This window comes from Abramis brama (genome assembly GCF_963993115.1).
Source record: "Abramis brama genome assembly, chromosome: 13".
NCBI lineage: Eukaryota > Metazoa > Chordata > Actinopteri > Cypriniformes > Leuciscidae > Abramis > Abramis brama.
This window is the reverse complement of record NC_139975.1, coordinates 8,261,913-8,287,742: the sequence shown is the minus strand read 5'-3', so window position 1 is coordinate 8,287,742 and position 25,830 is coordinate 8,261,913. Positions and strand designations below refer to the sequence as shown.

General features: G+C 37.7%; 4 protein-coding genes across 5 annotated transcripts; 3 read left to right on the top strand and 1 right to left on the bottom strand.

Moving 5' to 3' along the window:
* Positions 1–100: 100 nt before the first annotated feature.
* rpl26 (ribosomal protein L26) lies at positions 101–4,377 on the top strand. The gene is made up of 4 exons (XM_084133462.1): positions 101–181; positions 871–1,043; positions 1,165–1,305; positions 4,210–4,377. The coding sequence occupies exons 2-4, from the start codon at positions 876–878 to the stop codon at positions 4,336–4,338; spliced, it is 438 nt and encodes a 145-aa protein (XP_083989588.1). The 5' UTR covers positions 101–181; positions 871–875; the 3' UTR covers positions 4,339–4,377.
* An 867-nt stretch (positions 4,378–5,244) lies between these two features.
* atp6v0e1 (ATPase H+ transporting V0 subunit e1) lies at positions 5,245–7,150 on the top strand. 2 transcript variants are annotated; one of them, XM_084132863.1, is made up of 4 exons: positions 5,245–5,467; positions 5,909–5,956; positions 6,427–6,546; positions 6,778–6,914. In XM_084132863.1, exons 1-3 carry the CDS (start codon positions 5,364–5,366, stop codon positions 6,518–6,520), a joined length of 246 nt encoding a protein of 81 aa, XP_083988989.1. In that variant the 5' UTR covers positions 5,245–5,363; the 3' UTR covers positions 6,521–6,546; positions 6,778–6,914. The 2 variants fall into 2 exon arrangements, with proteins under 2 accessions (XP_083988989.1, XP_083988988.1); XM_084132862.1 differs by having other exon boundaries at positions 5,246–5,467; positions 6,818–7,150.
* tstd2 (thiosulfate sulfurtransferase like domain containing 2) lies at positions 7,140–10,970 on the bottom strand. Its single transcript, XM_084132861.1, has 9 exons — positions 10,579–10,970; positions 10,001–10,290; positions 9,809–9,917; positions 9,604–9,726; positions 9,076–9,181; positions 8,404–8,519; positions 8,174–8,332; positions 7,952–8,090; positions 7,140–7,496 (listed from the first exon to the last, which is right to left on the bottom strand). Exons 1-9 carry the CDS (start codon positions 10,690–10,692, stop codon positions 7,264–7,266), a joined length of 1,389 nt encoding a protein of 462 aa, XP_083988987.1. The 5' UTR covers positions 10,693–10,970; the 3' UTR covers positions 7,140–7,263.
* Positions 10,971–11,705: 735 nt separating this feature from the next.
* Positions 11,706–25,769, top strand: ncbp1 (nuclear cap binding protein subunit 1). Its single transcript, XM_084133599.1, has 23 exons — positions 11,706–11,933; positions 12,935–13,026; positions 13,134–13,234; positions 13,341–13,497; positions 13,575–13,682; positions 13,757–13,878; positions 14,922–14,991; positions 16,468–16,683; positions 17,970–18,067; positions 18,208–18,271; positions 18,389–18,499; positions 18,663–18,727; positions 19,594–19,656; positions 19,779–19,853; positions 19,961–20,064; positions 20,298–20,420; positions 22,236–22,338; positions 22,527–22,620; positions 22,711–22,814; positions 22,904–23,021; positions 24,535–24,681; positions 24,963–25,076; positions 25,190–25,769. Exons 1-23 carry the CDS (start codon positions 11,900–11,902, stop codon positions 25,301–25,303), a joined length of 2,397 nt encoding a protein of 798 aa, XP_083989725.1. The 5' UTR covers positions 11,706–11,899; the 3' UTR covers positions 25,304–25,769.
* The last annotated feature ends 61 nt before the right edge of the window (positions 25,770–25,830 follow it).

The following is a 25,830-nucleotide window of genomic DNA, read 5'->3' as shown; positions in this document are numbered from 1 at the left end:
CTAGCCTAGTTTATGGCTATTCATTTATCTGTGTTGTTGTCACCCTGCCATAAAAAAATAGGTAGTTACTTTGAAATCCCATTCTATCCATGATGATCTCGCGAGGTTTGCGCTGCAACTAATTCTGGCGGAAGTAGTTCTAGAGTCTCTTTTCCGGCGGCCATAGAGACAAGTCGGCAGGGTAAGCCAAGATTGCTAAAGCATTTCTCAAACATCCTTTGCCATCCTCGTGGATTTTATGTCCTCAAAGTTTAAAACACACATTATCGCTACACAATATCAGTATGTTCAAGTTATCCGTGATATTTTACACTCACAGTACAACATTATGGATGATTTAGCCTCTAAAGTTAAGCCAGTTGCTACTGTAGGAGCACTGTACTCCCGTGTGAATAACGTTACCTTAACTTTGCCCAAAACACACGGCTATGCTTTCCGTTTATGCGTGTTATAGGCTGTTTTAATCGTGTCGCGTTTAAACACTCTCGAAGCACAATATAAATATGAAATTTAGGGATGTGTGCATGCTTAGCGTTATGTCAAGTTGAAATAACAGTATAGCAATAGCACGAGCTGTTGAAATACACCGTGTGTAGTCAATACATGAAATCACAAGCTTCGAGTGGAGTGTTTTGTGTTAGAATTTCTGATTTGTTCATAGAGAGATGTGCTAAGCTGAATTAAACGAACCCAAATTAGTGACAGTAATGTTAGGCAGCCAGTTTCATTCTTAAGTGAATGCTGTTGATCTTAGAATCTGTCTTGAGTGTGGCTTATTTGTCACATAAAATGTATAAGTTTACATTTATTCATTTAGTATACTCTATTTATAATTGAAGTTGAATTTTAATTGTCCTCTTCCATTACCAGCCATCATGAAGCTCAATAAATTTGTGACATCCTCCCGGCGCAAGAACCGCAAGAGGCACTTCAATGCCCCTTCTCACATCCGCAGGAAGATCATGTCCTCCCCTCTGTCCAAAGAGCTTCGCCAGAAGTACAACGTAAGATCCATGCCCATCCGCAAGGATGATGAGGTCCAGGTGAGGACGTTATTTGGTTTTTCTGCCTGATATATAAATGCAGTCTCATGTATTGAAATGTCATTTTAGTTTCTAAGTATGTTACCGTAACGTCCCTTGCTTTATTTCCCCTCATCACCAGGTTGTCCGGGGACACTACAAAGGCCAGCAGATTGGCAAAGTTGTCCAGGTCTACAGAAAGAAGTACGTCATATACATCGAGCGTGTGCAGCGTGAGAAGGCCAACGGCACCACAGTCCATGTTGGCATCCACCCCAGCAAGGTGTGTATTATATCCAGATAATTGTTTACATGCAAGACACGAGTGTCATTGGAAAAAATAACTAGTGGTTGTCCTATATCCAAAGGGCAGGATGGCAGATATATTATAAATGAAATTTGGTAACGCTTCACAATAAGGTTTCATTTTTTTGTCATAAAGTTAGCATGATGATCTTAGTGTGTTTGCTGCTACGACTTACGTCTACTGACTAGCCAATAAAAATACAACATTAAATGTCGTATTGATCAGTGCGACATGGCGTTAACTTAACTCACCTCAAGCTCCAAAATTGGCATGCCAAGTTGGCCTCTCTTCCATAGCCAAGACCGTGTCCATAGTCACCTTTTCTTTTTTTTCAGCACACATAAAAACTACAATTGCTAAAGTGCGATTCATCTTGCTCTATTTGTTGACCACTAGAGCATGCTGGTGAGATCTTATTCTTCTATACTAACTTGCGTCGTAGCCTACGATTCAAAGGGTTTCATATTCGTACAGTCTACATGCATGTCGTACTCAAGTTTATTATTTATTGCCTGAATTTATTCATGCCGTACAGTGTGATTTGTAATGATCTTATAGGATTGGTGAAATCGCACAGTCTGTAGCAGGCATTAGGCAAGCGAGTGTCAAACAATAGTAAGGCAAAATTTTGCCAAAATGGTCCATTGTCAGTGTTGTGATGCATGAACCGCTGCTCATACACAAGTCACTTTCAAACCAAACAGCTTTCTATCGGACAACGTGGCGAATTGACGTGACCAGCAGTATATGTGGGCTTTTTTTCAGATTTCAATTGAAATGACTGAATTTCATCAAGCAAATGTAAATTTGACCACCTTTATGCAATTGGGCAATCTGGTTATCAGCCAATGCCACTAATCTATAAAAATATTGAATCTAAAATATATTGAATCTCATATATATATATATATATATATATATAAATAAATAAAGAAAGAAAGAAAGAACTCTCTCGTATTGTCCAAACATACCTTGTCACTTGACGTAGATTACAAGGTATGTTTGGACAGAGTACGAGACAGAGTTCTTTATTAAAGGGGGGGTGAAACACTCAGTTTCAGTCAATCTCATGTTAATCTTGAGTACCTATAGAGTAGTATTGGATCCTTCATATCTCCAAAAAGTCTTTAGTTTTATTATATTTATAAAAGAAAGATAGGCTGTATAGAGTCTTTCCCGAAAAAAATTGAGCGGCTGGAGGCGTGCCGTGTGGGCGGAGCGCCGATAGGTAACAACACACAGACATTTGAAGCAGTTTTACTCACTGCCTGCGGTTCCAACGCACGACCGTGAGCCTTTATCGTTGGGACTGCTCCATCCTTAAGCATTAGACGATCTGCAAATCCGGCGTCGAACTGGGCCTTGTTTATAAAACCTATGCAGCGCTGCCAATGATTTCCTGTTGAAGCGCGTTGATGTGCGCGGTCTCGCTCTCCTCTGGTCGACGTGTGCGCGGGCGCGCTTTTCTGAGAGAAATGCTCATATAAGGAGTTCCACTCTCGTCTACGTCATTAGATCCACGATCGAAAAAAAACAGCCGAAACTTGTACCAACCCGGAAGTAAGATTTTCGGCACAGAAATTCTCCGTTATTCGTCCAAAATATTTTTTTTAAACTTTGGCCATGTTTAGCATGAGAATCCATCTCTTTAACACTGTAAACAACTCTGAATACATGAAACACCATTGTACCCCCCCTTTAAATTTATAAAAATTACAGGAATACTGGATTCTAAACCTCAAAGAAATGCCACAATCAAGACCTTGAAGCAGATATGAGGGAGAAACACCAGCCACTCCAAGTATAAGGGTCTTTCCTTACCATTAATGCTTGGATAACATGCATGCGTCTCCTTCGATTAATAATGGCCAGTGCAGTGGCTGGTATATACGTAAACCTACCAACATCCATCGCCATGATTTTAGGAATGACTTATCGTGAGAGGAAAAAAATGACGTTTTAGTCGCATAACATCGATTAATGGAAACACTGTCATTTCGCAATCATTTTTTGTCAACATTTAGAAAAAATCGCAAAAGTTTTGCGCGAATCTGTAATGGAAACGTGCCTACAGACTATTTCATAGAGCTACTGACTGATGTTTTAACCAGTGCTCTGTTTAGATATTTCAATGTCCAAATTATGCATGTCATCAGGGGTTACTTGTTTGAGAAATGAAACATCTGATTGTTCCACTTGAGTTGTCACCAATCTGCCAATGCATAAGCTTACAGGATCACATTTCACTTACTTGTAGTAGTAGAACTAGTTACCTAAAGGGTAACTGCTGATTTTCAACCAGCTTTGTATTGTTACAATGCAAGTAATATATGTAATAAACATTGTGTACTCTTTCTGTTTAATTCCACATTTGATTATTATCAAAAGTTCTTTTGACAGCTCCAGGGCTTTTGTGAAAACTACAGATCATACTTCTGCATTTTTGCATCCCTGCTCACTCATAGATAGTCATATCATGTCCAGTGCATTATGGTTGTTGCATTTTTTCCTATCTTTTTAGAAAAATATGCCACGTCACTTTTTCTGTTGTCTAAGTATCACCAAATTTGGGGAAAGAAAAAAAAAAGCTATTCTACAGCATAGTCAAGTTTTAATAAAAGCCCATTTATCAGCACTGAATTACCTTAATCCATAGATATAAATCCTTTCTCTCAGATAGCAAATTGTCTCCTGTATTAACTGCATTATCAAAATGGAAATGCAACACTTGTCCTCAAGGAGAACAATTAAATGCTGTTTTTTTTTGGTCAAAACTGACGTATGCATTAATTTGATCAATTGCATAAACTTTTGGATATTTCGTGCTGTTTTATGTTGATGGAAATGTTCACAAAATGAATCAATCTTTTTGTTCTTCAGGTGGTGATCACCAGGCTAAAGCTTGACAAGGATCGCAAGAAGATTCTTGAGCGCAAGGCCAAGTCCCGACAGGACATAAAGGACAAGGGCAAATACAAGGAGGAAACCATCGAGAAAATGCAGGAGTGAAATGATTTTTTTGCTAACAATAAAAGACTGTAAAACCTGCATATCTGTGCTTTTGTCTTTTATATAAAAGAGTGTTGGCTTCGGTATAAATTGAACTTGAAGTGAAAGAATTTGGATTTAAGCTCAACCCAGTGTTTTCTTTTAAAATAACATAACAGAAAATCACAGTTTGAGCAATAGCTGGTTTCTTAACAAAAATGAGACAAAAGTAGGGACATTTTTAAACTGCTTCACAGATAGGGAAGAGACAGGGAACTACTTCTACTTCCTGTTTGACCACTTGTTTAACTGATGGGTTTTGTCACTGTCTCTTTGTCATGGTGAGCAGAAGCTGTATAATATGTAGTAAATGGGGTTCCCATTGCTGTTTAAAACCTGGAAATATATGGGAATTTTAAAATGTTAATTTCCAGGCATTGAATTGTCTTGGAAGTCTTTATAGTAACTATTTGGATAGAAATCAATTTTGTTTTAATTTGTCCACTAACATTTGAGCTATTTTGTTTTTATTAAGTTCAGTTTTAATTATTTTAGTGTAAGTAAAACTATATGAAAATGAGTGATGTTGCATTGGCAACTAGCTGAAAGTTATATATTTTATTTCAAGTAAAGTTAACGAAATGTTTTTAAAGTTTGGGTAAAGTATAATAAGCCTGTTTCACAGAGCTGCACTAATTGGTTTTAACAATGCAACAAGTCAGCGGATGACATTTTAAATAATTCATACCGGTTAAAGGTTTCGTGTGGTGTGACTAGAGTTAATTAGATATGGTGCACATACCCTACAAAATCCACATTGTGTATCACCAAAACATATGTAGTATCAAAAGGAGGATGTATATATTTAGTGTGATCGAGTGCAGAGGAAGAGGTGAGACATCAGTCATACGCCTGTTCTCTTCAGGGCCCGACGAGTCACATGACCATCGACGTCCACACAGCAGTGGAGTGCGCGAGCGCTGTGGAGTCTACGAAGTTTATTTTATAGAAAATAAGTCCATAAACTCGACCTACAAATAAATATAATGGCGACTTCATCGTTTGCGATATCATTGTCAGTTATGACTGTGTTTTGGGGTCTTATTGGTGGAGTTATTCCCTGGTTTATTCCTAAAGGACCGAATCGAGGGTGAGCAACATTAGCATTACCTTAAACGAAAGTTTTCTGTACTACATCATCTGTATTAACCTCTATCTATTTAGCGATATATTTGAAATGTTAAAAACCTGGCAAACTAAAAACAAATGTTCGTAAACAATACAGTTGATCATTCATTATTCATTTTCACTTTACGAAAACCAAGTGAGCGTCAGAATAAAATAAAGTTTGTGATTTGACGTTAGCATGGCAATAGGAAATACATTCAATTCAAATGATGTATTTAGTACATATGAACATTCAATTTCGAATTCAATTCAAATTCAGTTTTTTTTTAACATGAAGATATGTATGACTGGATCATGTGACCGTGCCAAGTGACGAGGCTGATTCAAAGAAACCTATTTTACACATTTAAGTTTATTCACAGTATTTTTTAACAAATGTTTATATCTGTATTTTGCTCTTTAGAGTCATTGTGACGATGCTGGTACTAACTGCAGTCTGTTGCTACCTTTTGTAAGTACATTGCCTTTAAAATTGTCTTTGTTATAACGTACATGTCTAGAGAGACTTAATAGTAGCTGTTGTTTAATGTAATAAAATAAAGATTTTTCTGTTCTGTTTCAGTTGAAAGTCAATTACAGCCTTCGGGCAACGCCAGTATTGATTAGAAAAGAAATACAACACATCCAGGCCAATGTGCAGTTTCCTCCAGTTTAATATAATAAACGTACAAATAAACTATAAATAGTATTTTACAAATGTATGATGTATTAAATAAGCTTATAAACTCTGCACTGTGCATGTTTGATGTGAATTATTTATTATTTTGAAGAAATATGATAGTGTTTGTTTATCTAGCAGCCACTAGGGGGCAGTGCAAACTGCTTTTTTGCTGCCACATTTGTTCCTAAATTCAGTCTCTCTTGGCAGTATTTTCTTATGACTGCCATATTGTTCACTTTGTACTTTTGGTTTAATTTCAGCTGGCTGATTGCTATTCTGTCACAGCTGAATCCGTTGTTTGGACCAGTACTGAGCAACGATACCATCTGGTACCTCTACTACCACTGGGGGTAGAGTCCAATGGTTCTTTTACAAAGCAGGTTAGCAGATCTTCCTGAAAATGCACTTACATCTTTTATTTTGTAAATCAATAAACCCTCACTTCTAGTTCCAGTCATTTTGCCCCAGAGAGGATTTTCTTTTTCAGCAAAAATGCTAAACTATAAAGTTATACTCGTCATGTTCCTGGTCAAAAATGCTTATAAATCTCTCATTATGCTGTTATTTCCAGATGTGGAATTCAATCTTTTAATCAGCTTGTTTTCTTTCAGTTAGGACAGGTTAAATATTTTGCCGTTTAACCATTTGCAGATGCCGGAAGCTTGTACATTGCCAAAACGGAGACATCTCACCAACAGGAAAACTCCTTGTGATTTGAAGCTTTACATGCTGTTCTCTTACTCAAAGAATGACTACCATATGACTGTTTGTGGTGTTTTTTTTTATTTTATTTATCTGATCTCATGTTCAAGGAAATAATATGCAATTAAATCTTATGTTTTATTTGTCTGTGTACATATACATCAACTGTCTGTGTATAGTTTGAGTTGAATGACCTGATTATTGTTGGACAAATTAACCCGTCCCATTTATATATGTATGATTTTTGTATGTCAAATAAAATTAAGAATGCAGAAAAATTGATGATTTGCATTGCGTCCAGTTTTAAAAGCAAGTTATTAAAAAAGCATGATTAGATTTCTTAAAAATCACACGGTTACAGGCCATCTGAGATGATTTTCAACTCATCGAGTTTGTCATAGTGTATCTTTGGGGATTCTGGGTCGTGACATTGTGCATTCGCACTCCTCTCGACGAGGAAGCCCATCAGAGGAGATGTCGCTGTGGTTTTGCTCTTTGGCTTGGCATACAGGACAGCAGGCCGTCAGTCCTCTCTCTCTACAGGTGGCACACGACAGCACCAGCTGACAGCAGAAGTCTGTGGAGCACAGCTGATACTGATCCCATGGGCAACTGCAATATCTGCACTCTGGGGAAAGGAGAAGTGAATGTTATGTTTGTCACTCGATATACAATGATTTTCAACAAGAAAACCTTGTGATTTGTGATTATTTTGATGTTCTTCAATCAAACAGCGAGTGAGAAATTAGTTATTACTGAGAGTGCTAGTTTTTTTTAAAGTGAGGTTAAGAGGATAGAGCGTATATATCCATTTGGACAAGTCTGTGATGCTGTGCCATGAATGTCTGTGTCCCGATTTGAATCTTAAATAGTGAAAAATATTAGAACTGAGTCTCCAAAATCATAGTACATTTGCAGAAATACAGACACACTGATGGATTTTCAGAGTATGCATATTTTTGGGGCTTATATTGTGCATGACCCCTTGGCACACCCCAAGAGAATTTTGTTACAAATTATTTTTTAAAAAGAAAAGCGGAGGAATATGAGGCCACGTCAGCATTTTTACAAAAAAGTACACACCTGAGATGATGTCCTTATTGAATGCGATGGCATAACGTTCATCAAACACAAAGAGTTTACCGCGGTAGAAGCCGTCGGGGAACTGCTCAAGGTATTTGTGAATGCCTCCCTTTAGCTGGTAAACCTCCTTGCATATGTTCTGAAGAAAAAACATTCATGATTGAGGATGCCATTACAGGGATGTGCATGTTTAGTCTTTTTTTCCTCCCAATTCGGACTCACTTTTGATCTGAGATAGGCCGAGCCCCGTTCACAGCGGATGCCCCCTGTACAGTACATCAGAACCTTTTTGTCCCGAAAGAGATCCAAATTCTTTTCCACGTAGTCTGGGAAGTAGCTGAATTTCCGGATGCCGGGGGCCAAACACTGATCGAACTGACCCTGAGAACAGACTGAACTATTAACTGTAACGTACATAAAGTGCTGACATTATTGACTTTTAAACTACTTACAATTTTGCTCTCATAGAAGTTTCTGCAGTCCAGCAGTATTGTATCACTAATGGAGGACTGATTCTCCACAAACGCCTTCACTTCTTTGTGAAATTCCTCTGGTTCCAAGTGTATTCCTTTGTGAAGTACAACATTTGCATAAATACAAGGCTGCATTTATTTGATTAGAAATACAGTAAAAACAGTAATATTGTGAAATAGCATTACAATTTAAAATAACTGTTATAATGTCATTTATTCCTGTGATGCAAAGATGAATTTTCAGCATCATCACTCCAGTCTTCAGTCACATGATCTTTCAGATTCTAATATGCTGATTTGATTCTCAAGAAACATTTCTTGTTATCATCAATATTGAAAACAGCAATGCTTTTTAATATTTTTGTAGAAACCTTGATCATTTTTGATGAATAGACAGAGTTCAAAACAACATTTCCTTAAAATAGAAATCTTTTGTAACATTATAAATGTCTCAACTGTCACTTTTTGATCAATTTCGTGCATTCTCGCTGAATAAAAGTATTAATTTCTTTTAAAAAACAAATCTTACTGACTCCAAACTTATGAATGGCAGTATAAATACAACAGAATAACAGATTTATGCATATTTTAAAGAGAGACACATTGAATACACAACTGTTCTATGTATATCAAGCCAGTTGTAAGTCTTACCAGCCAATCTGTAGGAGATGATATCGGGATCTACACCCATAGGGACAATTTCTTTGTAAACACCAACCTTCAGATCAGAAAAACACTCTGCACCTCCTTCACTTTTCTGCCGGAAAAGTCAATGATGTGCATAGGTGATTTTAGATGCTTTTTAGACACTTCAGATCTCATCTCAGCCCACTTAAAAATTACTGTTAAAGTAATTAACAGTTCCCTTTACTAGAGGTCCTAATAAAATGTAAAGTTTGTTCAACTAAGTATATTATGCTCTATATCCTCTATTGAATGAAATAAAGAGCAAACAAATATGTCACCATTATATATCTAGTGATACAATTTTAAAAGGAATTGCCAGTTGAGCTGGTTTGAACTTATAACCTTTTGTGCAAGACACATTATTCTAAACCACATTATCTTATAGTGGAAACCCCACAATCTCAGATCTCAGGTTATGAGCATTGTTTAGATTCAGTTTGTCTCTTTTGTGCACCTTATCAGTGTTATTCTGGACAGTGGCAATTGCTTTACCTTGAAATCATGTGCTTGCATTATTTTGAAAGATGGATGTGACAGCATTGCCTTGACGTAAAGATTAGTGGCGGTTTTAGTTCCACCAACTGTACCATTGATACCCTCTGTAGCTACTCGTACCTGTGGAAGAACACATATGTGAGAAACACATATTGCAATAAAGGTCTTGTATGGATTTTATTAGTGACTCGTGGTTATTTACCTTGCCTGTCATGTGAAATTTTGAACAAAGCTCTTTCTGCCACTGACAAATCATCTGAGGATCATTTAAATGGCAGTAGCAGTAATACAGCAGAACTTCACCTGGACCCCTATAGAACAAATGAACTCCATTAAAACCATCAATCTTCACTTAAGCAGAGCAGAATATGTCAGAATTATGCAATGCACCTACTCGATAAGGTCATCCTCTTGAACATGGCTTGTATCAGGGATCCAGGAAGAGATATCTGTTGATTCATCATTAATGGGCTCTTCCATCGAGTCCTCGCTGTGAGCCTGCCGAAGCATCACGTCCAGCGTCTCAGTGGTCAGCTGGTGAATCTCACTGGCATGGCTGTTGGAAACATGTTTGTGGATTGATGATGGCTCTTTGAATGACTGTCCACAACAGAGCCAAAGAGTTGGTGAGGTGTTTTCACAGGTTGGAGGAAATTTCTTGGAAGCCACAAATGCTGCAAACGTCTAAACACAATGGAGGAAAAAAGGACCGATATTAAAGGGATAGTTCACCCAAAAATGAAAATTCTGTCATCATTTACTCACCCTTAAGTTGTTTCAAACCTGTATGAATTTCTTTATTCTTTTGAACACAAATGAAGACATTTTGAAGAACATGGTTAATTAAGGTTTGGAACAACTTGAGGGTGAGTAAATGATGACAGAATTTACATTTTTGGGTGAACTATCCCTTTAAACACGGCAATCGTCATAATATCAATAAGTATAACTTAAAATGATCACTACACTCACCCTTTTCTTGACATAAGAGTACAGTTTCCTTGTTGATGAAAAGTCAGGTTTGTTTTCTTTATGGACTTCTGGAGCAAGACTCTCAACATCCAAATCAACAAGCACATTTGCCATTATAATTGTGATATTGTCGTCCAGTAATTGTTTATGAGAAAATCAACCATTAACAGTTACTGTCCTGTTATTTTTAAAAACAAAACGTCATGCTAAAATGTCTCATATAAAGTATTTTCAACCTCTTTTCGTGCTATTTATGTCGTTAGCCCTGGGCCGATTGCTTAAATACTACTGACAGGTTAATAAAAATGAACACACAAGAAAACTAAACGTGTATTCACGTCTGTGAGGAGAAAATGAGTCCCAACAACCGGTGTCCGATTCTTGAGGGAATCGTTCTTTTGAGTCGGATCTTTTAATGGAATCATTACTTTTGTTCAGTTGTTCATGTTTATTTCTTGATTATATGCCAGCTTTATCAACCCACACATTCTAATTGATTTTGCACTTATTTAAAAAATGTAAAAAAAATGTAAAAAATAAATAAATAATAATAAATTAAAATAATAATATTTTTTATTGGGAATGCAAATGATCTAACGTTATTTAGGTTCTAAATTAGTCTTTATCATCTAAATATAGCTACAACCAACTGAATCAACTAAAGTCGTCACTTTTATTTTTTATAGCACTTTATATAATACAGATTGTTTCAAAGCAGCTTAATAAAGAGGAAAATAAGGATCCTTGATGCAAAGTTCATCAGATATAAGATACCGTATAAGACCAATTCAAATTCTGCTGTAAAGCAGCTCTACAGAACAGCTCAGTTTAGTATGAAAGAGAAAAATACATAAATGAATGAATGAACGAATAAACAAACAAACAAACAAACAAACAAACAAACAAACAAACAAACAAAAGGTTCAGGGGAGGAAATCCTATAAAATAAGTTAAGGAATCTTTACATCATGGCGTAAAGGAATCGCTAGATTGTTTTTCTCGAATTGTTTGGAAACGAACAATTTTTTTTTATTACAGTCTATGAAAACGAACTGCTCGAAAGAACCGACTCGCGGAAATGAATCGGACTTCTTATCACGAGTCGCAACAATACACGTGTTTCCGTTGACGCAGCTGCTAGGCCGGATGTGTTTTCCTTAAATCAAACCGCTTTTATTTTTCTAGTGTGGCTAACGGCTGATATCATTCAAAGCTACAGGCTTTACTGAGCGCAATTCAGTGGATATATAACATTTTGAAAAAGTGTATTCTTTGTGTTTCTTTCATACTCTTTCAACAGTTTAAATATTAAACTTGAGAAATGTCCAGGCGAAGGCACAGCGATGAGGGTGATGGTGAGTGGTTAGCGTGTTAGCATGCACGTTGACAGAGATGTGTGTGTTTATGCAATTTTCATATTGTGTTTTTTTTGTTTACTGTTATGAATGCGAATACAATACTTGCTCACTATAATATGGCAGCCGAAGGGTGTAGTGTTTGGTTTCTGTAGTCTGTTTATTTGCATTAAGTACATTTGCATTTAAAAAAAGCCCAAAGTAACCAGTTACATCTTACTTTTTAAGCAGATTGGAAGCTTTCAGATAAACAAAGCTCTTTGAACTTGATTATAATAATATGCAAATCTCCTGTAAAACATAATGACAATAGTAGGATTGGATTGTATTCTATTTGAAATTCCATTATTCCAGCAGAGCCAGTACTTTTTTTGTATATAATAATACTTTGTGCTTCTCAATACCATGTCATTGCACTTTATATTACTTTTATTAAGCATTAAATGTTTATATTTTAACCTACAACCTCATTGCAATAAGGCATCCCTAAACCTTTACTACAAAATGTCAGTAAAAAATTCAAAATTGACTATTCTTGTTTTTTAATATTACAATATCATTTATAAATGTAAATAATTTATTCATGCATGCCCTTATTATTATTATTATTATTTATTAATTCATGTGCCCTCATAATCTTTAATCAAAATAACTTCTCTTCTCCGCGTTTACTGGCGTGAGGGCGGGACAACCTGTCACTCACATGACATCACAGCAATAGCAAATCACATATACGTTACAAATAGGGAAGAAAAGACTATCACAACTTTTCCAGTCATTTATTGACCGAAATATCAACCAACCAATAATAATCAATCGGACAATAGGTGGCTCTTTTTAGATTATCTACATTGGCCGTTAACAGTGTTCGCTTTGTTGAATGAAAATAAATGTTAGTTCTAACTTAATTACAAAATCTACCTAAATCCTTGTTGGAGGATAATATAGTCACTTTAATAAATACCTAAAATATGTTCATGTTCTTCACTTTTTCATTCCAGCCGGCTCCCAGCCTCACAAACGGAGGAGGACGTCTGAACCCATTGAGATTGAAGACCGTCTGGAGTCGCTGATATGTCGTGTGGGAGAGAAGGTATTAACTCACATGCCTTGTTTATTATGCAGAAGTGCTGTTTAAATTACATTAATTACAATTTTTAAGACAACTGATTAATATATATTTTTTGTGTATGTTTCCAGAGTACGTCCTCCTTAGAAAGCAATTTGGAGGGTCTTGCTGGTGTACTGGAGGCGGATCTCCCTAATTATAAAAGCAAAATCCTGCGCATCCTATGTGCTGTGTAAGCGACCTACTCTTTAAATATGCAGTTTAGTTTCATTTTGCTTGAAAAGTGAATCTCACTATGCAGCGGATGTTGTATAACACATTTTGTTTGTTTTGCATAGTGCAAGGCTTTTGCCGGAGAAGTTGACGGTTTACACGACTCTGGTTGGACTTCTCAATGCTCGCAATTACAACTTTGGAGGAGAGTTTGTGGAGGCCATGATACGACAACTCAAGGAGACACTAAAAGCAAACCTTTACACTGAGGCTCTTTACTTGGTATGTGGTGTTTAGCCTTTATAATTTAAAAAAAATCATAACTTTTGATGGTGTTTAATTTCCCATGTGCTCTCCAGGTGCGCTTTCTCAGTGATCTGGTGAACTGTCACGTCATCGCGGCTCCCTCCATGGTTGCAATGTTTGAGAACTTTGTCAGTGTCACACAGGAAGAAGACATACCACAGGTAAACGTGACCTCCGGCTGCCTTGCAGATCATGTTCATAGATAATCGTGAGGCTAACAGATGTGTCCTTACAGGTGCGATCTGACTGGTATGTGTACGTTGTGCTGTCCAGTCTGCCTTGGGTTGGCAAGGAGCTGTACGAGAAGAAGGATGTGGAAATGGATCGCTTGTTTAACCAAATCGAGGGATATTTAAAGTAGGTTTCTCTTTCACCTGTATCATTTCTCCCATTTGACATGTATTAACGGTATACGAAAATGCATGAAAAGATGGCATCATTGGCATGAGATGTAATATTTATGGGGAAATAATGTAGAACTTCAGGATTTGATGTTAGGCTATGATATTAACCCTGTAAAGCCTGACATATGAAATGAATATTTAAAAATAAATAAAAGTTTATTAAACATTTAGACAAAAAAAAAAAATAAAAAAAAAAAATAAATAAATAAATAAATATATATATATATATATATATATATATATATATATATACATACAAAAAAAAGAATATGTTGCTCAGAAGAAAAAACTTTTAATGCAAAACAATAGGATCTTCATAACAGAATAGCAGACTACTTGCATAAAATGCATATAAATATCAGTAGTTACAATAATGTGTCATATTAATATGATATTTAAATAGTTTTATGATCAGAGCTCTGTAGGTTTTATTGTGGGGTCAAAACAATAATGCAAAGCAAATGTAATGATGATTGAGAGATTGTTACTAAGAAATGTTCCTCAACAGCCAGATGTTTCATATTTGATAGCCATGTTTTAACATGATTTTTCTAATAATTATGTATGGATAATCAAGCAAACCTAAGTTGCTTTAGCCCAGTAAGTATTAAAAAGTGTTAACTATCAATCAGACGAAATAAATCATGTGTCAGATTGCAGACAAAAGGTTTTGATCATGTTGATAATTTAGAAGCCTTTGAAATGTGCGTATCAAATATGATACAGTAGGTTTTATAGGGTTAAAAACATAAGCAAGTTTCTTTGTCCCTTTGTAATGTGCACTGATGGAAAAGGTCCCAGTTTTGATATCCTGTTCTTTTTAAAACTACTAATTTGTAGCTTAAAGCTGCAGTCCGTAACTTTTTTTTTTTTTTTTATTATTATTACAAAAATAATTTTGTCAATTATTATGAGGTTTGACAGCTAAAATGTGGTTATCCTGGTAGAGTTCAAAGGAGTCTGCTGTGAAATGTCATGATCTGGGTTTTGCTACAGGCGGCGTCAGAAGATTCATGTTCCCATGCTGCAGGTGTGGACTGCAGAAAAGCCCCACCCACAGGAAGAGGTGAGAGTCAGACCACAGGCTTCATCCAGGGCTGCGTTCCAGTCCAAAATTGTCATGCCCTTCACTCGCTAACTTCCCTCCGTCTCGTTCAGTTGGATGTACGTCATTGCTTGCGTTGCATGAGTGCCCACTCCTGGCGGAACCTTTGCAATAGCTGAATTGGAACGTGTTATTTATGTCTGTTTGAGTTGTTTAATTAAAAAATAAATAAAAATTAATATATTATAGAATTTGTTAGCTTGGAAATCCAGACCCAAATCTGAAAGATTAATGGTCTGGCGTCGACTAATGAAAATCGGTCAGCTCGAGGGGCGGCACCAAGCCTGCATTTGAAAATCTCACTGCACGCAATTGGATAACACTATGACCAATCACAACAATAAACCCCATACGCTTAGTTACCAGCGGAGCTAACTGGTAGATTAGAATCTTCTACCGGCAAAATAGCAAAAACGTCCTTCTTGCAAAGGAACGATTCCAGCGGCGTCTTCTGTTCCTCTTTTAGATAAAAAGCCAAGTCTAACTCGTTCATTGTAGCGGCCAAAGCCGTTTCAAACAACTGGTGTTCATCCATAGCCATCTTGCAATGTTTACTAATGACTTCGACGTCACAGCGCTGTCGTCATCGGTTTAGCTCGCCTCCGCCTATATCAGATAACCCGATGTGATTGGTGCAGCTTGGATACAAGGGCATATTTAATGAGCATCATTACTCGACGCCAGAGTAACTCGCTGAGCAAATTCAACTTGTGCTCTCGCGAGAACTCTTCCAGGGTAAGAGTTTGTGGTGGGGTAAATTAAACGCAATATGTGTTGACGTCACAATCTTGTTGCATTGTGATATATGGAGCTGCCTGAAGTGTACATATGAAGTAGACCCGCTCCCTCGGTCAAAATTGAAGGAACGAGGGTCTGTCCATATAAACTCCCCTCATCCACTTCATGAAGTGGAACGCACTTCAAAATGGCGGCAGGGATTCCCCCGAGGGGAAGTGCTTAGGGAAGTTTGCAAGTGTGTGTCTTAAAGTGGACTGGAATGCAGCCCTGGCCCCCCACTTTAACTATAAGCACTAACAAAATGCCAGTCACAGTTGTTCTTAACTGGTTTTACTTTAGGACATTGGACAGAAAGTGGTGACACAACACAATAAAAACGAATAACCTGTATTTAATGTAATCTGAGTTGTATTTTGTTTTGATCATGTATTTTGAGGATGGGAACATCCTGCAGCCAGTCCATGTTGGCTTCTGTCTAATTTGACTAGCTTCTACAAAGCACCGTAGAATTTGATTAAAAGCTTGATAACCTCTGACATCAACAAACAAAAGATATGGAAAGCGCTTTCTCTTCCCTTTTAACAGTTAATAAGCGAAATTATTTGTCAGTGGCCCTTTCAGAACAGACCTGCAACTCACAAATTGAGAACCGATGCTCTCTTTTTACTAAATGAATGTCCTTTGTGTCTCTCTCTGTAGTATTTGGACTGTCTCTGGGCCCAGGTGCAGAAGCTGAAGAAGGACCGCTGGCAGGAGCGTCACATTCTGCGGCCTTATATTGCATTCGACAGTGTGCTGTGTGAAGCCCTGCAGCACAACCTGCCCCCTTTCACACCTCCAGCCCACTCCGACGACGCTGTCTACCCCATGCCTCACGTTGTCTTCCGCATGTTTGACTACACTGATGCCCCAGAGGTACAGTAATGGTTTTACATTCAGTTATAATTGAATATCAAAGGAAAAAGGGCCTTATACCTTAAAAACATGAAACTGCTCATTTAACTTCCATAATATTGATGCATTACCAAGTGAAACAAAAATTCAGGAGAAAGTTATAGGGATTGTTAGGCTATGATGTTATTGGTTAATATTATTTTGGGTTTCTAGAAATTAGGAATTGAGATGTAAAACGTTTTTGAAAGAAGTCCATAATGCTCACCAAGGCTGCATTTATTTGATCAGAAATATAGAAAAAAATGAATTATTTTTGAATCATTCTAATATGCTGATTTGGTGCACAAGAAACATTTGTTGCTATTACTGGTGAAAACAGTTGTGCTGCTTATTATTTTTGTGGAAACCATGAGATATTGTTTTTTGTTTAGTTCTTTGATGAATCAAAAGTTCAAAAGAACAACATTGATTTGAAAAAGAAATCCTTTGTAACATTATACATGTTTTGCTGATTCATTTAATTGCCCTTGCTGAATAAAAGTAATTTCTTTAAAATATAAATCTTACTGACCCCAAACTTTTTAACGGTAATGTATAAACAGTTATATTATTATTATTATTTTAATTTATTTTAAGTTTAAGTTTATTATTACATTCATGTTCTTGTTGATGCTGTTGTGTTTAGTTGTATGTGTAAGTGTGTTAATCAGTGTTGTGTACTCGAGACTCGGACTCGGTCTCGGTCTCGAGACCATATTTTAATGGTCTCGGTCTTGTCATGGACTCGTGTGCATTTTGACTCGGAATTGACTCGTACTCGAACATATTAGGACTCGGACTTATTCCAGAGTCCACTCGAGTCCCATTCAAAATATTTCATGATTGTTACTGTATGTTAATATTTCTTTAAATTGTTGTTTGATTGAAACGTCCAATGATTGCTGACTTTCTTGTGCGCAACTGCGCATGACTTGAGACTAACGTTTGCGCCACGCAAATGCAGCAGGAGCCTGGTCAGATGTGATGTGGAGCCTCTAGCTCAACTACGTATTGAAAATGTCTGCCTTATATAGATATCTTTAGGTCTGGTTTTTAGACCCAACCTTAGGTTATCCAACCTCTCTGGTCTCGGTCTCGACTCGACTCGGACTCGACTCTCTCTGGTCTCGGTCTCGACTCGGACTCGACTCTCTTTGGTCTCGGTCTCGACTCGGACTCGACCCTCTCTGGTCTCAGTCTCGACTCGGACTCGAGTGAGCTGGTCTCGACTACAACACTGGTGTTAATGTCTGTCTATCTGTTGTCAGGGGCCAGTGATGCCAGGAAGTCATTCAGTCGAGCGCTTTGTGATTGAGGAGAACCTGCACTGCATCATCAAGTCTCACTGGAGGGAGAGGAAGACCTGGTCAGTCATCTGCATTTGCTGATTGATTTTGTTTCTTTGAAACCTAGTCTACATACTTGGTCTTCAATCCCTCTCCCTCTCCCTCTCCCTCTCCCTCTCCCTCTCCCTCTCCCTCTCCCTCTCCCTTTTTTCTTTCACAGTGCTGCCCAATTGCTCAGCTACCCTGGAAAAAACAAGATACCCCTTAACTACCATATTGTGGAGGTAAATAGCAATGTGATGCTGATAATTTTTATTTGATAATGTGGCAAAATATTTGTCTTGGATATGGGACTTGGATTTGTTGTTTTGGTGTAATGCTGTATCTGTATCTCTCTGTAGGTGATATTTGGCGAGTTATTCCAGCTGCCTACTCCTCCTCACATTGATGTCATGTACACTGCGTTACTCATTGAGCTCTGCAAACTACAGCCGGGCTCTTTACCACAAGTCGTATCCTTCATACTGACTGAAAGTCATGTGAATTTGTGTTATTAATTGATTCCTCCTACATATTGCGCCTCAGCTCTGACAGGAGGACCCATGTTTAGACTTGTGTAAACATGGGATGAGTGTCCCCTGCTCCTGTAGTTTTCTTTAACCTGCCGTTATTCAGCTCGCTCAAGCCACAGAAATGATGTACATGAGGCTGGACACAATGAACACAACCTGTATAGACCGGTGGGTCCGAATATGAGGTTGAATAGATGGCTAAACCACTCACATTTGTTGACTACATTGGTTTAAATAATATATCTCAATAAATCTAGGCAAGTAAAGTTATCCAGCTGAATTTTCTAAGTGTAAAACTATGATGACAGCGTTTGAATGTAAATCCTCATTAAAAAAATGTATTACAGTAAAAATAAATTTGAGCAACATTCAGGGGGCCATCACACGGGCACGTTTGCTGCTATCTGAGTTGTTTCTGGCGTCCCCCACAGTGTTGGTCTGGTTTCACACTCACTTGATTCTTTCAAATTCTTGCGGCATCACAAATGTGCATGATAGAAAATAGCAGGTCAATGTATTGTATTTTTTATTTTTAAAATTAAATTAGTCATATGCGCAGCAGAGTGAACGACACTTGCTTCTCCTGTATGTGCGTTGCATGAAGGCGGCTTTCTGCTGCTTGCAAACGGACTCTTTTGAGGAGACCGCTGATTGCGAACCATTCATTTGCTCCTCGGATTGGACTCATTCTGCACAATTACATTGTAGCTCACTCTTGCTTGTATCCAAGGTAAATTATCTGTCATCCCTTACATACTGGCATGCGCAGGTTGCGTTACTTCCTGAACAAATGTGCGCTTGAGTCCACTCCCAGTTTCTTTCACATTTACATGAATCGTGTCACAGTTCCGTTGCAACCAAACTCAGACCACCTCTTACAGCTAGTCTCTTGTTCGGTACCTCGGTGCGCTCCCAGGTCCGCATAACAGCTTTTACATTATCAATTTTACATGTGAACTGTGCCCTGTATCAAACTAAACTGCCAGTGTGAAAGCAGCCTCAGATTGACTTGAGAAACGTATTCTGCTTTTCAGACTCATCAACTGGTTCTCGCATCATTTAAGTAACTTCCAGTTCAGATGGAGCTGGGATGACTGGTGAGGATGAGCTGTTTACTTCTGGGAATCGCATTGATCTGATTCTCTTATATTTGTACAAGCTGTGCGTTGTCTCTGTGTGTAAGACACTGTATTGAAACATTGAACTATGATCTCTTCAGGGCTGACTGCTTGACTCAAGACCTTGAAAAGCCCAAACCCAAGTTTGTTAAAGAGGTTTTGGAAAAGTGTATGAGGTAAATTTCACACACACATTTTTATTCAGTTGCATTGCAGCGTTTTATAATAGCTGCTACATGTTGCGCTGTTTATTAACAATGAGCCTTGGTTTATAAACCTGCAGGTTGTCGTACCATCAGAGGATAGTGGATATTGTTCCTGCAAGTTTCTCTGTCCTGATCCCTGCTGACCCTGTGTGCTTCTATAAATATGGAGAGGAGAGCAGCTGTATGTTCAGATGCATGAACACATCTGTGATTTAAAGCATACATTTGTATTTATGTGTATGCATTTTTGCACTGAAACAAAATCTTCAATCTTTTTAATTTTACATTCTCAACCAGTGACAACCAGCAAGTTTTACAATGATTTTAACAGCTATATTATGTAATATTATAGTACAGTTGTGATATTGCTGTTTAATGTGATTTTTTATTTTATTTTTATTTTATTTTTTTTAGCCTCATTACCAGGATTTGCTGTGACAACTACAGTGGGTAACGCTATCAAAAACCGGGCGTCTAATGAGGAGATTCTTATTGTTCTAAAAGACGTCCCTAATCCCAACCAGGATGATGATGATGGTGGGTCTTTCTTTGGTTTAGTGCACAAGTCACTTTGCCAATCATACTCTTACATCATTAGTCTAGGGCTATCAGTTGATTTTTAAAAGGTTATATAATTATTTGTGATGTGCTTAATTAACAATATATTTATGATGTATTTACATAATGCATTATTGTGGCAGATGAGTGGTCAGTAAGATTTCCTTTTAAATAGATTAAGGATGTCCCGAGCCGATCTCAAGGATTGGTATCAACTGTCCTGAGCCGATCCATTATTTTGTCAGCTGTCACTCAGGTGTTGTGCAGTAGGTGGCGGTGTGCACCTTCAAGTGGGTTTGCCAACTGCCAATAAAAGGAAAAGAATCTGAAATGTGCTTTGCTGTGTTCGAAATCGCCCCCATACCCCCATACCCCCATACCCTCATTTACTATTTCCTACATTACTTCACTAATATAGTCCACTTGAAGGACTTGATGAAAACAAGTGAGTGAATTTCAGACACTAAGTGCACCGGAAGGGCTTTTGATTTTGCGTGGTTTGTGCCTGCGTTCTAATAATCATTTGAAACTTCGCAAACTCTCTCATGGAAACTATATATAAACCTTAACTGAACAATTTAATAATCAATTAAAAAGGAATTTATACCTGCATAATATTACACTGTAGCCACATTGGACCTTCGGTTTGAAAAATAGCTGGATGGATGATTCAGCTGCGGGCGCCATCTTCTGGTCAGACTCAGGAATTAATTCGGCACGACCCTCACAGTGCATTTAGGGTATTCTTTTGCCATTGAGCGAAAAACAGTTGTACACTTGTTTTTGCTTTGCATTGTGGGATTAAATGAGTGCACTCGATAACATCCACTATGGTTTCAGACACCACTATAAATGGCTGTTCCCTCAAATAGTGCCCAGTTTAAGGGTATAGGGGGCGATTTCGGACACAGCCCGTGTGTGATGTGTGAGAACCAACGTGGTCTGTTCTAGCATGTCACACACGCACTTTTGAGCTTTTGTTCAGCATATTTGATGCACACTTTTGTAACGAATCACTTGAAAGTCATTTATTTACTTAATTTTTGATCTGCCGTCAGACTATTTGAGGTGTTTTTGCCACAACGCGTTGCGTCTTGATTTGGACTCGACTGGCATTCTGATACCGCGAGCTTCATGCTTTCTTACCATATCTCTACATTTTTTGTTGTTGATGCAATTATTCTGCTTATTGTACAAATAAAATACATGACATTTATTTTAGTAGTTCCATAACTGAGACCACTCAAGTTGATTTACAATGTCTGCAATGTCATATATAAAATGGGTCTATAAATGTAATTACTGTAGTGATTATTCTAATGGAATTACTCCATAGTGATAGACATTTGAGCCCCTGCCCCTGAGGCTCTGTAAACAGTGTATTTGAAGTGTGCACCAAGCACTAGGAATTTCAAGCAAATGCTGTTCTTTTAAAACTTTCTATTCATCAAAGAATCCTAAAGTATCAACATTGATGATAAGAAATGTTTATTGTGCTCCAATTTTATATATAAAAAAATGCAGCTTTGGAGAGCATAAGAGATTGATTCTAAAAGCATTCAAAAAACATTCAGACTTTATTAGGTTATTAGAAAGTGCTTTTAGCCATAAAAGGAAAGAATTATGTCATTATACTTCGAACTTGGCAATGTGTGCTATGAGTATTGCTGGCTTTTGTGAACAATTGCTTGATATTCCTCCTTTGAATCAGAATGTCTCTTTGAATAAGTGTCTCCTATGTGAATGTAAATGTGTGGTGTTCTGTATCTAACCACACTTCTCCTCTCTGTCCAGATGAGGGCGATGGCTTCAACCCTCTAAAGATTGAAGTGTTCCTGCAGACGCTGCTCCATTTGGCTGCAAAGTCCTTCAGTCACTCCTTCAGTGCCCTGGCCAAGTGAGTAACTCCTGCCAAACCCCACACAGGCCTGCCAGCGGCTGGCTCCGCGTTCCCTCTCCTTCTGCTCACAAAAGGCGCCTGTAATTGCTAAAAGCACAGATCATTGAGAATGTATCAAAGCTTGTAAAATGCTCAGGTGTTTTCTTCTCGTGAACGAAGATGGGCACATTTCTTTCCTCTCTCAGGTTTCATGAGGTTTTGAAGGCCCTCACAGATTGTGATGAGGGGAAACTGCACATCCTCCGGGTTCTGTACGAGTTCTGGAAGAACCACCCACTGGTAGGATCATTCAGACTTCATATTTTATTGTCTTATTGCATGTCATTCGTGGCATCTGTGGAAGCTCATGTCGTGAATGTACTCTTTCAGATGATCTCAGTGTTGGTGGACAAGTTTATTCGGACCCAGATCGTGGACTGTGCGGCCGTGGCCAACTGGGTGTTCTCTCCTGAAATGGCTCATGATTTCACCAGGTATACCTCAGAGCACACTCAGACACACTTACATGTGCAGGTGAGGTGACTGCAGCTGGAATTGATTTACCTTCATTGGGCCTATGCAGGTTTTATGTGTGGGAGATTCTTCATTCAACCATCCGGAAGATGAACAAGCACGTGCAGAAGATCCAGAAAGAGCTGGATGAGGCAAAAGAAAAGCTGGAGAAGCAACAGAACAAAAAGGTAGAAGAAAAACACATCTTTTGACTGCCAAGTCACATGTGTACATGGGCTTCGCAATTCCGATCTTTAGGACTGACTGTCCTCGCTGTTACTTTTTTAAGGGTTTAAGTTGCATCATTTGTTTGGGCAGGGCAGTTAATATCCGATATGTCTACATTGGTTGCTGTATTAATACCGTTGGAGACGGCCTAAGGCCAACAGACTTTCTCATTCAACAATAACTGCGAGTAACTGTTACACAATACACAAGACAGACAACTGGAAATTTGACTTCTGGTCACGTCAGTCACAATGTTTAGCCACAGTGCTGAGTCCTTTACGTCCCTGAGACAACATGTCTATTTTATTGTTTTATACATGCTACCGAGATTCCTAGACACTACTATCCCAAAACTACTTCCAGTCAGACTAACTAAAATTTCTAATAGCTAGTAAATGGGTTTCAAATCTCACACTATGCAACTCTGTTATTTATTGCTTTCAAAATTGGGTTTGGGTTGGCAGTGCTTTTGTTTTTATTTTACATATTTTTTCATTTGTGTATATATATACCTTTTTTATATTTGTTTTATTCTGTATGTTATTTTATTTATATTTGTTATTTTATAAAATTTATCAAAGCTAAGTATGTATATAATTTGAGAGAGCAGAGTTAGTCCTTTGGAAATTACTACATTTCTTAAATGTACATTTTTAAAAGTAAAAGACTACAAAATCTCTTTTCCTGTGCTCCAATATATTCATTTTAATTGTATTTATTTGCTTATCGAGGAGAGTACAGTAAGTCTTTGAAGTACACTGTATTGAAGTATATCTTCATAAATAATTTGAGGGAAACAACAAGGAAATGTTTACAAAATGATTCTGCACCATTATTTCTAAAATATTTTTGTTCATTTATTTTAGAAGATACTTATCTCTGCAAGAAATGGCAAGCTGAATGAGATCAGTGTATAACAAAAAACTTTACAAAATCAGTCCTGTGGTTGGTGTAAAATCATTTTGAAAATTGCTGGGATCATATTACCTGCAGACGCTGTGGAATAGGGCACTCCAGACTAACTCATTTGTTTCTGTTAATGGACGATCCTCCTTTATGTCCCTCGTGCCAGAATCCATTATCACTGAAGTATAGTTTGATGGACTGTGATAGATTGAACTCTGTTAGAATAATTTTTTTCAGTTGACTCTCATGAATACATTTTTAATGAAGAAAGACCAAATCTAGTTTTAGAAGTTTTATCTACAAAAGATAAAATTGTAATCGTTCTTTTTTTAATCTCTTCCTCATCGTGAATATAGCCAGGATAGCTGGCATGGCGTTAAACTATAAACAAACAAACAAACAGTTAGAATATTTGTTTGTAACAAGTCAATATGAGTATGTGTGGGTCCTTTTAAAAGCTCTGCTTTGTTCCACTAACATGAAGCCTGGAACTGAATGATGTTCACTAACTACTGGGCTGGAGCCAAGTGTGTTCCTGAGATCTGAGGAGGTTTTTGTTTTCTGTAGCAGCGGGATAGCGGCGATGAAGAAGACATGGAGAAACAGAACAGTGAGGATGAGGAGGGTCAGTTGGAGGAACAGATCGAGAAGCTGCAGGAGAAAGTCGAGTCGGCCCAGAGCGAACAGAAGAACCTTTTCCTGGTCATTTTCCAGGTGCGCCCTTGACAATGCATATCCATTCTACCTTTTTTGTTGGTACACAATTTTTTACATTTTCAAAAAATGATAAAGCTGCAAAAGATGCATCCCTGGTAATGACATAACCCCTTTTACACCTTAGTCTTTTTTGTCAGGAGAGAATACATGTTACATTCTTTTCATGTCTTTCTCTCTTAGTTTGCCTTTTGTGGTTCATTATGATATGTGCCTCATTATGATATGTGCCTGGAGCTAAGAGATGACAAAAGAACTGTTTTTATCTCTCTCTCTTTCAGCGCTTCATTATGTTACTGACAGAGCACCTGGTTCGCTGTGAAACGAGCGGCGTAGACATCAACACCACCTGGTACAAGAACTGCATCGAGAGGCTGCAGCAGATCTTTCTCATGGTAGTCCTGATCCATTTGTTTGCTTATCTATATTGGGGTTTTTTTTTTTTTTTTTTTTTTTGGTCATATAACAGCCCTTATTAATTGCCTTCAATCTTCATTGTCACCCACAGCATCATGTGATCATCCAGCAGTATATGGGCACCCTAGAGAACCTGCTGTTCACCGCTGAGCTCGACCATCACATCCTGGCTGTTTACCAGCAGTTCTGTGCTCTTCAGCTCTGAGATCCCACAATGCATCACTTCAGACTGTCACACCTGCCTGTTTAGTGACATCCATTGGAATAATTGGAGATGGCTTGCTTTAGTAGTGATATTGGGAAATATCATACTTATTTTGGGGCCCTTGATGTTTCTGTAGTGTTTTTTTTTTTGTCGTTTCTTTTCGTTTTTTTATCCATTGTCATTTGCTCTGTGGTAAGTGTTGATCTTTTTAAAAAACCCAGCGTTTAGAAAACCGAGTTTTGTTTTACTCAAGCAACCATGGTATGAAACTACTCGGCTGTATTTTTATGTGTTTTATGTCATTTTGATTGAAAAATGGAAGTCGAGTTGGGTTACAAGTGATTCTGCATTATCAAAGGTTTGCCTTTGTAAAGAAGATTGAAGTCTTTTGCCAATGTAATGCCATATCCTGGATGATGAAATGTCTTCCTCTTTTCTTTTCTTTTCTTTCTTTTTTTTACAAAAATACAAAAAAAAAAACAGGACTGCTTATGTCTTTTGTTCTTGCATGCATCTCACCATATCAG

Excerpts from the sequence above, each read along its gene's own strand:
- ncbp1 (XM_084133599.1), top strand. The coding sequence starts at position 11,900 with ATGTCCAGGCGAAGGCACAGCGATGAGGGTGATG. Across the intron at positions 18,068-18,207 it reads TGGAGGGAGAGGAAGACCTG|TGCTGCCCAATTGCTCAGCT; the intron begins GTCAGTCATCTG and ends TTTCTTTCACAG. Across the intron at positions 18,272-18,388 it reads TTAACTACCATATTGTGGAG|GTGATATTTGGCGAGTTATT; the intron begins GTAAATAGCAAT and ends ATCTCTCTGTAG.
- atp6v0e1 (XM_084132862.1), top strand. The coding sequence starts at position 5,364 with ATGGCGACTTCATCGTTTGCGATATCATTGTCAGTTATGACTGTGTTT. Across the intron at positions 5,468-5,908 it reads CCTAAAGGACCGAATCGAGG|AGTCATTGTGACGATGCTGG; the intron begins GTGAGCAACATT and ends TTTGCTCTTTAG. Across the intron at positions 5,957-6,426 it reads GCAGTCTGTTGCTACCTTTT|CTGGCTGATTGCTATTCTGT; the intron begins GTAAGTACATTG and ends GTTTAATTTCAG.
- rpl26 (XM_084133462.1), top strand. The coding sequence starts at position 876 with ATGAAGCTCAATAAATTTGTGACATCCTCCCGGCGCAAGAACCGCAAG. Across the intron at positions 1,044-1,164 it reads GCAAGGATGATGAGGTCCAG|GTTGTCCGGGGACACTACAA; the intron begins GTGAGGACGTTA and ends CCTCATCACCAG. Across the intron at positions 1,306-4,209 it reads TTGGCATCCACCCCAGCAAG|GTGGTGATCACCAGGCTAAA; the intron begins GTGTGTATTATA and ends TTTGTTCTTCAG.
- tstd2 (XM_084132861.1), bottom strand. The coding sequence starts at position 10,692 with ATGGCAAATGTGCTTGTTGATTTGGATGTTGAGAGTCTTGCTCCAGAA. Across the intron at positions 9,182-9,603 it reads TGCAAGCACATGATTTCAAG|AAAAGTGAAGGAGGTGCAGA; the intron begins GTAAAGCAATTG and ends CTTTTCCGGCAG. Across the intron at positions 8,520-9,075 it reads CATCTCCTACAGATTGGCTG|GAATACACTTGGAACCAGAG; the intron begins GTAAGACTTACA and ends TACTTCACAAAG.